The 14853-nt window shown below is 36.0% G+C and overlaps 1 protein-coding gene across 3 annotated transcripts in view; it reads left to right on the top strand.

Annotated features, from left to right (window-relative positions):
- The window catches only part of LOC137646039 (EF-hand calcium-binding domain-containing protein 14-like), a 444979-nt gene that overhangs the window by 402892 nt on the left and 27234 nt on the right, over positions 1–14853 (top strand). For all 3 annotated transcript variants that reach the window (XM_068379179.1, XM_068379180.1, XM_068379181.1), the window contains exons 3-6: positions 3791–3927; positions 5485–5706; positions 7556–7747; positions 10985–11164. In XM_068379179.1, coding sequence (XP_068235280.1) covers positions 3791–3927; positions 5485–5706; positions 7556–7747; positions 10985–11164 — 731 coding nt within the window. The remainder of the gene's footprint in view (positions 1–3790; positions 3928–5484; positions 5707–7555; positions 7748–10984; positions 11165–14853) is intronic.

The following is a 14853-nucleotide window of genomic DNA, read 5'->3' as shown; positions in this document are numbered from 1 at the left end:
GAAGTGATTTTTAGAAAAACATCTTATTATTTGCTTAACAGCAATTTGTAAAATCAATAGAAATGCTTTTGATCGCGTATTTATAAGCTCAGTGACTTTTTTAGGCAGCATTTCCAACATTTTTTTTTTTTTTTTTTTTTTTTCCCAAACAGCGTTACCTGCGACAATGTACAGCCGTCACACGTCTTGTTAACTTCCTTTGAAGTGTAACGGAATTATTGAAGCCAACTGCACATGAAAACTGTTACACGAGTGGACAAAAATCAGTTCAGTACCAATGAGGCGACCAAATATGAGAACACTAAACAGATGTTTAATCTCCATATGCAAGAGCACGTCCATACAAAAGACTGTCTAGTCAACTACTCGAACACTTCCGTAGCTTCTGAATCAAGAATAGTCACCCTGTGAAGAAAACATTAACACTAGCTGCCTTACACACACAAACTATACATATATATATATATATATATATATATATATATATATATATATATATATATATATATATATATATATATATATATATATATATATATATATATATATATATATATATATATATATATATATATATATATATATATATATATATATATATATATATATATATATATATATATATGTATGTATGTATGTATGTATATACATTATTCCACACACATACATACAATGAGCGTTTTTCCCTATGCTTTTGCCCTCAAGCAACACTGGTAGTGAAGTAGATAACTGTAACAATCTTTCATTTCCAGAAACAAGCACCAACATTGGCACACAGACTCTGCTGATTGCTCATTTGACAAAACCTGTTAGCCACTTGAAAAATCAAGATGGACGCTATTGAATATACAGAAATATTGCATTTCAGAATAAAATCTCAGAGACTTGCCTTTAAGGATCGTTCTGTGCAGCTTGTTCTGGCATTCTACTGACTAATCACACTCTGCTCTTCTGTGTCTGGCTTTCTTTAGGTATGTGTTGTTGAACATAAGGCGACAATTTTGGAGATACTACGCCTCGTTCCTCAGAGTTTTTTCAAAGCCACCACCATCATAAAGTCTGGCTAGGTCCAGAACAATAGACATCTCATTAATTGCGTGAAAGGGGTAAATATAGTAGTTGCAATCATAGTATAGCTATCATGTTCTTGTGGTTGCTGTGCACACAGTAAATTGAGCTCTCCACTCTTCTTCTGCTGGCAAAGACAACACTTGGTCCAGTCAGTCCGGAATTTAGGTGGTCTTTGGTCTGTATTTTCCATCGTGGTTAATGGTATTCAAAGTATCACAGTATGATAATTATTTGTATCCAGTGAATAAAGGCTGAGAGTTTATCCTTTCATCACCTTGATCACAATCATGCCCAATATGGTATGGGATACAACTAGGTTCGGGAATATAAATATATGTCCTACAACTAGTCTGATATTTCATCCAGTATCATTAAGTTCGGTGCTATCTATATACTTGCCAGGTAAAGGTACGTTTTTCATGCAGCGATTGTTGTGATCATTGTTGAGCACTAATTACATTTATTCCTATGGGGCTGTTTTGCAACGAGCGACTATTTGGAGCCAGCGATGATCGCTAGCGACTGTAGCGATAATCGCTCGTTGCAAAAACAGCCCCATAGGAATAAATGTAATTAGTGCTCAGCGATGATCGCTGGGCGATGTAATCTACTGTAGCTAACTGATGTGGCATTTATTAGATAGCATTTAGAACACTAATCGAATTATTTAGATACACTAAATAATTATTCAGCTGATACAGAAAACCACATTGAGTTTCACTGTGGGGTTGCTATCTAGTGACTCTGATTATTCGTTGAAATCCAAGTCCATGGTTGTAAATTCGGATTCTGCAGTGAAAAAAAAAATGTATGATTTGACACAAAGATAATTTAAATAGGACAAGTCTTTGTTATTTTACTAAGAAATGCAACATTTCAGTAGAGCCAATGGTGTTCATCTTGAAAAATGGCTTTATGAATTTTTAGGCGAGTGACGGGTTTTATGGGAAAAAACAAAATCCCAGGATTATGCCTGACAATTTTGGTACTTGTTTCCGGAAATGAAAGGGGCTCCTGGAAGTGCCTGTTACCTGCTCCACTATGGTATTTAGCTACTGCTGGGTCAACGGGAAGGAAGCAAGTCTTGATTGAGTCACGGTCCTTGCAAATGCGTGTCCAGTGCTGTGCTACTGACCTTGACGTGTATAGAACTACATTCATATGCACACTTTAAATATGTGGGTTTAGAGATAAATGGAATGAATTGTAGCGTAATAGGGCATATATGTGGGATTTTGAAAAATGAAGTCTGTATGCCATTTCATCTCCAGTCACATTGATTCATAGAGTTCTATAAAATATTCATAATCCTTCCTTCCACCTTTCGCACTTTGCCTACACTCAGAAATAAAGAAATTCACCGACCTATCTGAACTAGGTTTTAGGCTGAGAGATTGATTTATATCATTAGAAGTCTCTTTGTTGTAGACTGCATTTGTTTTCTTGAAATGCGCAATATGTCCTTGGCCGTGTGTTGTGCGTTCTTTTTCCTCAGTTATGTCTCTTCATTATTGACGATTCTATTAAATAAGTTTGAGATCATCTACAATGTGTTTTCTTGTTTTTTTCTTCCCTAAAGTACCCAGAATTGCTTAGCTTTCTTGGGAGGAGAATTTTATTTAGCGACAGATGTAGTTTAGAATGATCATAATCATTGTGCGTGTGTTGTTAGGTGTTTAATTTTACCTCCTTTGAAGAACAGTGTAATTGTTTAATGTTATGAGATAGGGTCAAACGAGTTGTCAGAATCACACTGAGAGGAAGAGTTGGAAAGAAAAATGGATATACTAGACTTGAAAAAAAGTAGTGTAGATATATCTTTTATTTTTAGAATTGAATAATATTCATTGCGAAAGGTTTGGGTAGTCTTTTGGCCTAAATTTGAAGTCAAATATCCGCTTCGGCTCTGTTCTTTGCAGCCTAAAAGTTAGCATCCTTCGTTAACGCGAATCCCGAGGGTCGTAAATCGCCATTGTTGCAACTATTTTCCCTCCTGTGGCCATTATCCCGACATTTAAACGTACCAGATATAACTCTTGTATATTATGGGTTAGTACCTTATGGGGCACCATTTATACTCGCTTGGCATCAGAGTAATGGCACATTGTTTCATTTATATTATAATCCTGGATATTTCATTAGTAGGCTATACTTTAATATTTACGATTTTGGAGTTTAGTCATAAACAAAATTAGCCTACTGGGACTTTATATGGAATGGTAAACATTTGTGTAGCGAGGTATTTATGCAAACATGAGTCAACATATTGGGATAACGTTAAAACAACTTTGCTCTTTCCGCGAAATCATTACAAGTCATTATTTGTCTGCTAGGGTTAACGGAACTAGTTTCTATGGATTCTGTTATAGAAAGAACAGTTGGTGTGACTTCGAATAGAAAAAATAATATAATTTTTTAATGGAACTTTTGTTTTAGAAGAGTTTTAAATCTGGTTTGTGAATGCCTATTTATTTCCCAGTGAACAATTTTTTTAATGGTGTTTTGCACTTTTTTATGAGTGAATCCTTTGAAAATGTTGCTATTTTTTTTGTTCTTGTAATATTGCAAACTTTAATACTATTTTACTATACAGTAGTGTTATGGTTTCCATATAGTTTTTCATATGCACCATGACACATGCACTGACTTTAATTTTTATTTTCCAATGCTGTAAATTTTGAGACTGTGTATTAATGCCTCCCTTTAATTCCTTTGACAGTGGAGGCAAGCAGCTCTGAACTGCCGGCCAAGTTCCACACGTCCCACGTGAGGCTGCAGGAGCTGGAGAAGAATCAAACGGCCCTTTGGGCGGCCGTGACGGACGTCTCGACCAATCTAGCCGCCGCCACTAGGAGAGTAAGTGCATTCTGGTTTTCATTTAGTTTACTTATACGATTCATTATAGATTAGATTTTATGACATTTTAAAGTCTTATGGCGCTTGATACATGTGTTACATAACGCTTAGTAGGGCCTTTAAATTTTTTTTGAAAAATATTTTGTGAACTAGAATAGGCTTACTAGAAAAGTCCAAACGTCTGTATGATTTTTTCTTTTTTATTCATATATGAAATTTTTGAATTTTTACTTTCTTAAGCTTAATCTTGGTTATTTCTAAACACGTTGAGCATTTACTTTGTTATTATGATAGAAGCGATGCTTGTTAATCATATAGCTTATAGGAAATTTGATAAGTCATATAAAGACCGGCTATTCCATGATAATTTTTTGAGACCCTAAGTTTACTGTGTTTGAAGTTGGCGTTCAGAAAAAATAAAAGAAGGATTTTTCAAATAGTATTATTTATCATTTGGTGAAACAATTTCCCTCAGGATTGATAAAATGAAGGCTTTTACTGGATCTTTCCTACACAATATGTCAAATTTACAGTTTCTCGATGAACATTGAAGAAACAAGGGTATCCCAAACTGCAAATAATAGGGATATTATTATTATTATTATTATTATTATTATTACTATCCAAGCTACAACCCTAGTTGGAAAAGCAAGATGCTATAAGCCCAGGGGCTCCAACAGGGAAAAATAGCCCAGTGAGGAAAGGAAATAAGGAAATAAATAAATGAAGAGAACAAATTAACAATAAATCATTCTAAAAACAGTAACAACGTCAAAACAGACATGTCATATATAAACTATTAACAACATCAAAAACAAATATGAATATAATTTTGATACGAATGTTAACAATAGGTAGTTTTGTGTTAGTTTACGATATTTAAGATTATCAATTATGAAGTTATGGACAAAAACTACAAGTAATGTGTGTCACTGCGCATTTTAAGTTTTAAAAATTGAATTTGCATTCATGGTGTTTTGACTGTTATACTCATTTGATGTTATATAGAATTACTCAGTTTTTTTTTTCAATCACAGACTAGTTATTTTAGTCGAAACCGAAAATGAATCGATGTATACACTGTCAGTGACAAGTATTTTTTTTATTGTAATCAGTAGCTAAGAATCCGCATCTTGTGAAACTAAACGTAAATGGTTTTATTCTTTAGCTATGGTAAGCAGCTCTTCTAGGAGAAGGACACTCCAAAATCAAACCATTGTTCTCTAGTCTTGGGTAGTGCTATAGCCTCTGTACCATGGCCTTCCACTGTCTTGGGTTAGAGTTCTCTTGCTTGAGGGTACACTCAGGCACACTGTTGTATCTAGTTTCTCTTTCTCTTGTTTTGTTGAAGTTTTTATTGTTTATATAGGAAATATTTATTTAAATGTTGTTACTATTCTTAAATTATTTTATTTTTCCATGTTTCCTTTCCTCACTGAGCTATTTTCCCTGTTGGGGCCCCTGGGCTTATAGCATCCTGCTTTTCCAACTAGGGTTGTAGCTTAGCATTTAATAATAATAATAATAATAATTACATTTGTCCTTTGATATCAATAGGTGGAGCAGTTAGAAGCCGATGCCAAAACTATAAAAGATTCGCTGAGCAGCGCCCCTCACCTCTCTTCGTTGCCAAAGGACGTGTCAGATTTACAAGAGTCCGTAACCAAATTCGGTTCTACCCTCCAAGATGTGCAGTCCTCTCTTAAGGTTGTGAAGCAGGAACACGAGAAATTGCAGATAGATGTGAAAGATGCTAGCTCGTCAATCAATAATTTTAAGGTAAGAAAGAAATCCAAAGCTTTCCCTGAAGGCCTACTGCCTAGTTTTTTTATATAGGTTCACATTTTATAAGTTGTGAAGCAGGAACACGAGAAATTGCAGATAGATGTGAAAGATGCTAGCTCGTCAATCAATAATTTTAAGGTAAGAAAGAAATCCAAAGCTTTCCCTGTAGGACTACTACCTAGTTTTTTATATTGGTTCACATTTTATAAGTTGTGAAGCAGGAACACGAGAAATTGCAGATAGATGTGAAAGATGCTAGCTCGTCAATCAATAATTTTAAGGTAAGAAAGAAATCCAAAGCTTTCCCTGTAGGACTACTACCTAGTTTTTTATATTGGTTCACATTTTATAAGTTGTGAAGCAGGAACACGAGAAATTGCAGATAGATGTGAAAGATGCTAGCTCGTCAATCAATAATTTTAAGGTAAGAAAGAAATCCAAAGCTTTCCCTGTAGGACTACTACCTAGTTTTTTATATTGGTTCACATTTTATAAGTTGTGAAGCAGGAACACGAGAAATTGCAGATAGATGTGAAAGATGCTAGCTCGTCAATCAATAATTTTAAGGTAAGAAAGAAATCCAAAGCTTTCCCTGAAGGCCTACTGCCTAGTTTTTTTTATATAGGTTCACATTTTATAAGTTGTGAAGCAGGAACACGAGAAATTGCAGATAGATGTGAAAGATGCTAGCTCGTCAATCAATAATTTTAAGGTAAGAAAGAAATCCAAAGCTTTCCCTGTAGGACTACTACCTAGTTTTTTATATTGGTTCACATTTTATAAGTTGTGAAGCAGGAACACGAGAAATTGCAGATAGATGTGAAAGATGCTAGCTCGTCAATCAATAATTTTAAGGTAAGAAAGAAATCCAAAGCTTTCCCTGAAGGCCTACTACCTAGTTTTTTTTATATTGGTTCACATTTTATAAGTTGTGAAGCAGGAACACGAGAAATTGCAGATTGATGTGAAAGATGCTAGCTCGTCAATCAATAATTTTAAGGTAAGAAAGAAATCCAAAGCTTTCCTTGAAGGCCTACTACCTAGTTTTTTTTATATAGGTTCACATTTTATAAGTTGTGAAGCAGGAACACGAGAAATTGCAGATAGATGTGAAAGATGCTAGCTCGTCAATCAATAATTTTAAGGTAAGAAAGAAATCCAAAGCTTTCCCTGAAGGCCTACTACCTAGTTTTTTTTATATTGGTTCACATTTTATAGTGATCAGCATTTATGAGTCAAAATAGTCTGTTTAATTAATGTTACAAATACCAATAAGCTGTTTGCATTCAAAGCGTAGAATATAAAAACTTTTAGGTGAAGATGATTATCTATTCACAGAACTTTGTCTTTTTCATGTAAGTTGTTTGGTACTTAAATTTTCCTCTTCAGTAATGTATTTCACTGGAAATATTTGCCATTTTACAGTTTATCAAGTCTTTCAAAAGTACGATTTGTGGGGATTTATCTTTTTTAAGTTTATTTTCTAGTGTATGATAAAGTTATTCTGAAAGACTTACAATGTACAATGTACTCAAGTGGTCAACCGTACTCTGTACATTGAAATTATTTAGTAGTGTTCACGACTGTGAAAGAAAAAAAAATCCTTGCATATATACAGGGTTATTTTTTTACCTAAAAAATTGTCTAGGATATTAATCCAATAATCAATAGTACCCATCAAAAAAGATTTGGCTTGTAGCTCTTTGGGGTTAATATGATGTGAAATTCACAGAGATAAACAAGTAGACAATAGTGTTTTAGAATTGTATTATTCTAAGTATCTTTGGAAACAATTTTGTAATGTAGATTAATTATTACTGTACACTTGTATGTTGTTTTTCAGCATGAGATATCAGTATTACACAATCAGACAGCAATAGAGGTCATTGGAGGTGAGGGACTTGGTGCTACCCTCGGTGAAACAGTTTCAAAACTAAGACATCAGATGGACGCACTGAATCTTGCAGTATCATCCGTTAATACTTCTCTTATGTCGCATATAGACGACTCCTCAACCAGCATGCAAAAGATTGAGGTAATACTGTACACTAAATGCTTTATATGTCTCGTCATTTTTTACTCGTGCTGTGGTTCCTAATTTAGGCACATGCCTAACTGTTTTATTTCAGGTGTGGAATGTAATTAATATGTTATTATATATATATATATATATATATATATATATATATATATATATATATACTGTATATATATACTGTATATATATACTGTATATATATATATGTGTATATATATATATATATATATATATATATATATATATATATATACACACACACACACACACACACACACATATATATATATATATATATATATATATATATATATATATATATATATATATATATATATATATATATATCTGAAAAGCCATCATCTTAATCCTTCTACAATTTGATAACGGATGTTTAATTTCATTTTTATTTGGACCATATGGGTCATTACACATTTGCTTTTGGGCCATATGTGGATCATGACAAGCTGTTTTCCTTCCAAAAATCATTGCATAGCAACTGGCAAAACACAATGACACTTTTAAAAGAGAAATCTGTTTTTTAGGAATTTTCGACAGATTGTTCAATTAATTTGTAAGAAAGATTTTCTTGATAAATCAAATGTTTATTTTTTTCATTCATATATAGTTTAAGTGCTTGATTTTTAGTTCAGAAGATATTAATGAAACCCTTCTTAAAGAAATTGATTAAGAGGTTTTATGTATTAATTAAAAGCAAATGATATATAGGATAAGTAATCTGTTGTAACCTGGTGTCATATTTATATAGAAATGTCACCTTTTCAAACATTTTTAGCAAGGTTCATAAAGAGATATGTCAGCAATCTTAATTGGTACTTCCAGTCTGCCCAGACTCCCTATCTCCCACCTTGTTGTGCAACCATTTCTGACAAAAACTTCATAATGTTACAACAGATTGTCCTCAGTTGTGATTGGGAACAGGAAGACCTCCCAGGCCCCAGCACTGTGCTATTAATCCTCATTCATTGATTGGGAACAGGAAGACCTCCCAGGCCCCAGCACTGTGCTTTTAATCCTCATTCATTGATTGGGAACAGGAAGACCTCCCAGGCCCCAGCACTGTGCTTTTAATCCTCATTCATTGATTGGGAACAGGAAGACCTCCCAGGCCCCAGCACTGTGCTTTTAATCCTCATTCATTGATTGGGAACAGGAAGACCTCCCAGGCCCCAGCACTGTGCTATTAATCCTCATTCATTGATTGGGAACAGGAAGACCTCCCAGGCCCCAGCACTGTGCTATTAATCCTCATTCATTGATTGGGAACAGGAAGACCTCCCAGGCCCCAGCACTGTGCTATTAATCCTCATTCATTGATTGGGAACAGGAAGACCTCCCAGGCCCCAGCACTGTGCTATTAATCCTCATTCATTGATTGGGAACAGGAAGACCTCCCAGGCCCCAGCACTGTGCTATTAATCCTCATTCATTGATTGGGAACAGGAAGACCTCCCAGGCCCCAGCATTGTGCTATTAATCCTCATTCATTGATTGGGAACAGGAAGACCTCCCAGGCCCCAGCACTGTGCTATTAATCCTCATTCATTGATTGGGAACAGGAAGACCTCCCAGGCCCCAGCATTGTGCTTTTAATCCTCATTCATTGATTGGGAACAGGAAGACCTCCCAGGCCCCAGCACTGTGCTATTAATCCTCATTCATTGATTGGGAACAGGAAGACCTCCCAGGCCCCAGCACTGTGCTATTAATCCTCATTCATTGATTGGGAACAGGAAGACCTCCCAGGCCCCAGCACTGTGCTTTTAAGCCTCATTCATTGATTGGGAACAGGAAGACCTCCCAGGCCCCAGCACTGTGCTTTTAAGCCTCATTCATTGATTGGGAACAGGAAGACCTCCTAGGCCCCAGCACTGTGCTATTAATCCTCATTCAAAAATCCAGTCCAATCTGCTGAGAATAGCATTAAATAGCCATTTCGGTGATATAGCTATTTAAATTTCATTTTCTGTCAGATCTTTGTCATTTTACTGTGTTAGGCTTTTTAAAGATTTTTTTTTTTAATTTGATGCCAGAATGTAAGTAAACTAAATTTTCATAGCACATAACTCTAGATATCAGGGGGACAGCATTGGGCTCATACATTGTTGCTCAATTCTTTCTGAACTTGTAAACAAGTGTCAAATGAAATGTGAATCACGAAAATCAATAATATAGAGATATATCATTCATTCATTTTATGGGTCACCAGTTGTTGTTGGTTTTGCGAAAGATTAAATGGAAATAAAAGTCTAAAAAGATTTTAAATTTCACCAAACCTATTTTGCAGCTTGTTTTTATATTGAAATGAGTATATCTTTTGTTTGAGGTTAATTTATAAACATTGCTTCTTTGCCACCTTTACTTTGGTTAAGTAGCAATTTCATCACACTGAAATATATGAACGGTTAGAATTGCATTGAAACATTAATTCAAGAACCTGTAGATGCTAAACCATGAATGATCCTTAACTCAACTGTAAATCTACTTATATGAATTCAGCTTTGCACGTGTTTTATATTTTCATCCTTTTGTATAATTTTTCACGATTGTTTGGATTTTAAAATATTTTATATTTGTTTACTTCCATATGTGATAGTTTTCAGCAGTGAGTAATAAAAATAACAATATCAAAATCAGTATAAGTGTCCAAGTATGTGGAATTTAGGCCACAAATATCCCTGTTTACAGTATTGTATCCAGTACTATGTACCACACTAAAAAAAATACTATTTCCACTTTTTCAGTCATTTTAATTTCACATAATGGATGGATGAGTTTATGTATTTGAGTAATATGGCCCAGCAGTGAAGACTGGGTGCTATTCAGTGCTGTGGTGCAAATGATAGAAAATCCTACTGTTTCACTGTGAGGTAAAAGTTAAGCAGTTACACAGCAAAAGGAAGGAAGAAATCTGGAATTAAAGTAAAGTAGTAGGCTTTAAAGTTGGTGCAGTTAGCAGCTTAATGATGCTGCAAGATCGTTAAATAATGCATGCAATGCACTGATGGGAATAACCCCCCCCCCTTGATAAAGAAATACAGTTTTGACAGTGGTAGGTACGGGGAACGTGGAGTTTTTTTTTTCATGTCTTCCTTTCTTTAGTGGTATAGGTGTAAATCATTCTTCTAAATTTTTGTTTTGTACTAATGAGTATTTGGTTTAGAACTCCCCTTTTTCTAATTTATAAATATTTCATCAAACTTCTAATTTCAGGCTATGACTCAGTCTAAAGGTGAAATTCATAATGTTACTAAGCGGTTAGCAACATTGGAACAGTGGCGAAACATCATTGATCCTGATATTCCTGATCGCATCACCAACTTAAGTACTGTAACTAATCAGCTTCAGTCAACCATTGATCAGCAGGAGCACTTGCTGCAGAATTTGACTCAGGTAAATTTGAATGCTTTTTGCTACTCCTAGATAGTGAGCAACGGTTTTTGTTTTTCAAGAAATACCATCACGTAATATCTGATTTTAATACCATTAACAGATGATATTGAAATAAGAGCATATTAACAAAATAAATAGGAAATTTAACAGTAAATTTTTTGACTTCTAGCTTTCCTGATGTTCATATTGATATATCCTTCGAAGCTGACATAAAAAAGTAAAAATTTGCCAAGCTGGAATCTGAGGGTTAAGGGCAATCTAATTCACTTTCTAAATCGCAACTAATATGTTATCCTCTTTACGTCTTTAGTTAGTGGGGAGGAAGGTGGGCATGTATATGAATATCAAGTGAGTATAGAAATAAAAGGTATTAATGTAGAAATTTCACCTGTTGTTATGAATCTCTCCTGGTGTTCATATTACTGACTCATGAAGAAAAGAAATAAGAAATTTAAAGTATTAAAAAATATCAAGTGAGTATAGAAATAAACGGTATTAATGTAGAAATTTCACCTGTTGTTATGAATCTCTCCTGGTGTTCATATTACTGACTCGTGAAGAAAAGAAATAAGAAATTTAAAGTATTAAAAAATATCAAGTGAGTATAGAAATAAAAGGTATTAATGTAGAAATTTCACCTGTTGTTATGAATCTCTCCTGGTGTTCATATTACTGACTCGTGAAGAAAAGAAATAAGAAATTTATATTATTAAAAAATTCTCATTCATACACCAGATTCGTCTTTTAGTGTAGTGCCTCTGTACCAAACCGTTACAACTGAAGGTTATTCTAAATACCTTTAACCCAACTTTTATTAAACCACAAACCCAGCAGCTAATATGGCACCTAAAGACCTTTAATCTTGATAAGAGAACAGGATTCTTCAAGATAATGTTTAGCAAATGATGATGTGATACACCGTGAGTTACGGCTAAAAATCCTTCCAAATAAAGATTCCCACAAAAAAAAAAAAAAAATCAATGTAGCTGCATTTAGCCAAAAACAAAAAGCCTCTTCAGTGGCGGATCCTTTTTGTGTTACAGCTTGAAAAACTGGATATGGTAACCTTTGTCCAGTTTCTACCCTGTAATTATATCTGCAGAGATCCACATCTTCAGAAGGTAGTCTGTTTCAAAATACTCAGACCAACAAGTCTCTTTCAACAGAGATTGTCCATATTTGGATGACTTCCCTTATCAAGAGAACTGATCCTCTTTCCATCCTTAAAACACATGATGTGATATAGATTACTTCCTGGTTAACATTCTTGACTAATATGCAATTTCAAAACATCCAGAGGCTTGTTTATAAGACACTACCTGAAACAAATCCAAGCAGTACAACATGGATGTGAGGTATTCAGCACATTCGTGGCACCCACGAGAGAAACCAGGATAGAAGAAGGCCGACATCATCTTGTCCCTTTAACTGAAGCAAAATGACAGACATCTAGCTTTTTCTTTGGAGTTTTTCCTTATGAAGTGAGTGTCAGACAGTAGCAATGTCAACTTTGCAGGTTACCTCTTGGATCAATCACTTGTCCAGAGAGCTATCATATTTTGCAGTATCTGAAAATCTTGTGAATTCTAAGATACACAAACAATATTGGGAGCTTGTGATTTCGGGAGCAAAGGTGATGGAGTACTAAGTACACCAGTATGCCTACCAATGGACCAACTGAGAATTGAAATGTCGAGATACAGTAGTCAACAAGTTCTTCAGGCACAAGGCCTCAAGGGACTCTATGTCTTTGAGGAATACCCCACTGACACAGATTGCCTCTCTCTTTCCTCCTAAAGAGATGGAGGCAGTTGCAGAGAAATGGGAGAAGACAAGTCAAGTTTCCTCCATCAGGAGAACTACCTTCAAGCAGCCTCCTACAGTGCCTGATAAATGTAAGAACTCTCCTCCGAAGCAGCCGCTGACGAGAGTGAAACATAGTAACAATGATCTTCCCCCCATACAGGAGATTGAATGAGCAGGGTCAACACTTTTGCTGTAGACAACCTCATGGCAAAAGAGGGTGAAGCAGAAGAGGACCATGTTAGAGGTGGCAATTCCCTCATGTCACCACCTGTAGGGGATGCCTGTTTTTTCAATGGATGAGGTGTCAATTCCATGTGGCAGAACCTTGGAAAGTAGAGGTCCTTTGCGTTGGATACCACCTCCCGTTCACCAACTCTCACCCTCCTATCACTCTAGCTCCAATGAGCCGCTCATATTCAAATAGCTTCATCAAAGACCTGATCCAGGAGGAGGTCAAGAAGATGATGGGCAATCAAGGAGGTCGACGACTCATCTCCAGGGTTTTACAGCAACCTGTTTGTAATACAGAAGCTCTCAGGAAGTTGGAGACCATTTTATAACAACCTGTTTATAATACAGAATCTATCTGGAGGTTGGAAACCAGTCATCGACCTGTCTCATCTGAACAACGTTCTGCACACAAAGTTCAAGATGGAGACTCCCAACACAATACTCCAAGGAATAAGACGGAATAGCTTCTTGCAGTCCATACTAGTTCACCGGAATTCAAGGGAATGCCATCGGTTCGCACTGGGAACGAGAAGATTCTAGGATCCAGTTCTCTGCTTTGGACTGTCCAAAGGGCCTAACTTGTTCAGAAGAGTGTTCACACTGGTATCAGCCTGGGCTCATGGGATGGGAGTAAGACTTCTCCACTATCTCGACGACTGACTTTTGATAGTGGAGGCAGAGTCCCAGTTTCTGCTCCACAAAAGCCGTCTTCTCAAGTTTTTTTCACGATCTGGGGATCTGAATAAATCTTGAGAAGTCTGTTCTCACCCGATATCAGAACCTTGTCTGCTTGGGGATAAGAATAGACACATGTCAAGCCAAAGTCTTCCCATCACAAGACAGGCTGCAGAGGTTGAAGAAACTCACAACACCTTTCTTGACATACATGTCCCTCATAGCCAGGAAAAGACTGCTTGGACATCTGTCTTCATTAGAACATATGGTCCCGTATGGGAGGCTACACCTTCATTTGGTGCAGGGGGGCTATGAAAATAAGCTGGTTTTAGAGGTCTGATCCTCTGTGCTCACTTGTAAGGATGGCACAGAAAGTCCAAGAGGGCCTGTCCCGGTGGCTTCACCAGAAGAATTCAGGAGAAAACCCTGTTAGTAGGCTCCTCCTCGCTGGTTCTTCCCACAAAGTTTCTCCTTTTCTCATATGCATCTTGAGAGGGATGCAAAGCACACATTTTAAAGCACTCCACTTCAGGTCTATGAACAGAAGAAGTGAACAAAAATATCTCTGGCTTTGATCCACTTTCATGATATAGTAAGAGGTTACTCATAGTGATGATGAGCAACAGGACTACTGGAGTGGCTTATGTCAAAAAGCAAGTGTACTCAGTCTTACGTACCCTCTGTCAGTTGGTGGTAAAGATGCACTTGTGGTCAGTGGACAATGCAATAAAGTTGTCAACCCATTTTATTTCAAGAAAACAGAACATTATTGCTGACAATCTGAGTTGTTACAGTGAGATTGCAGGCTTAGAATGATCTGAATCCTCTAGTGGTGAGGGAACTCCTGACTTTGTGGGGTTCCCAACAATAGACATCTTTGCTATTCACTTAAACAACAAACTGAAGATCTATTGGTCACCAGTTCCGGACCAAGCAGTAGACCTAGTCGGCTTCTACATCTATACCATCCTGCCATT

The sequence above is a fragment of the Palaemon carinicauda genome, chromosome 8 (genome assembly GCF_036898095.1).
Source record: "Palaemon carinicauda isolate YSFRI2023 chromosome 8, ASM3689809v2, whole genome shotgun sequence".
In the NCBI taxonomy this organism is placed as follows: Eukaryota; Metazoa; Arthropoda; class Malacostraca; order Decapoda; family Palaemonidae; genus Palaemon; species Palaemon carinicauda.
This window is presented reverse-complemented; position numbering and strand designations above follow the sequence as displayed.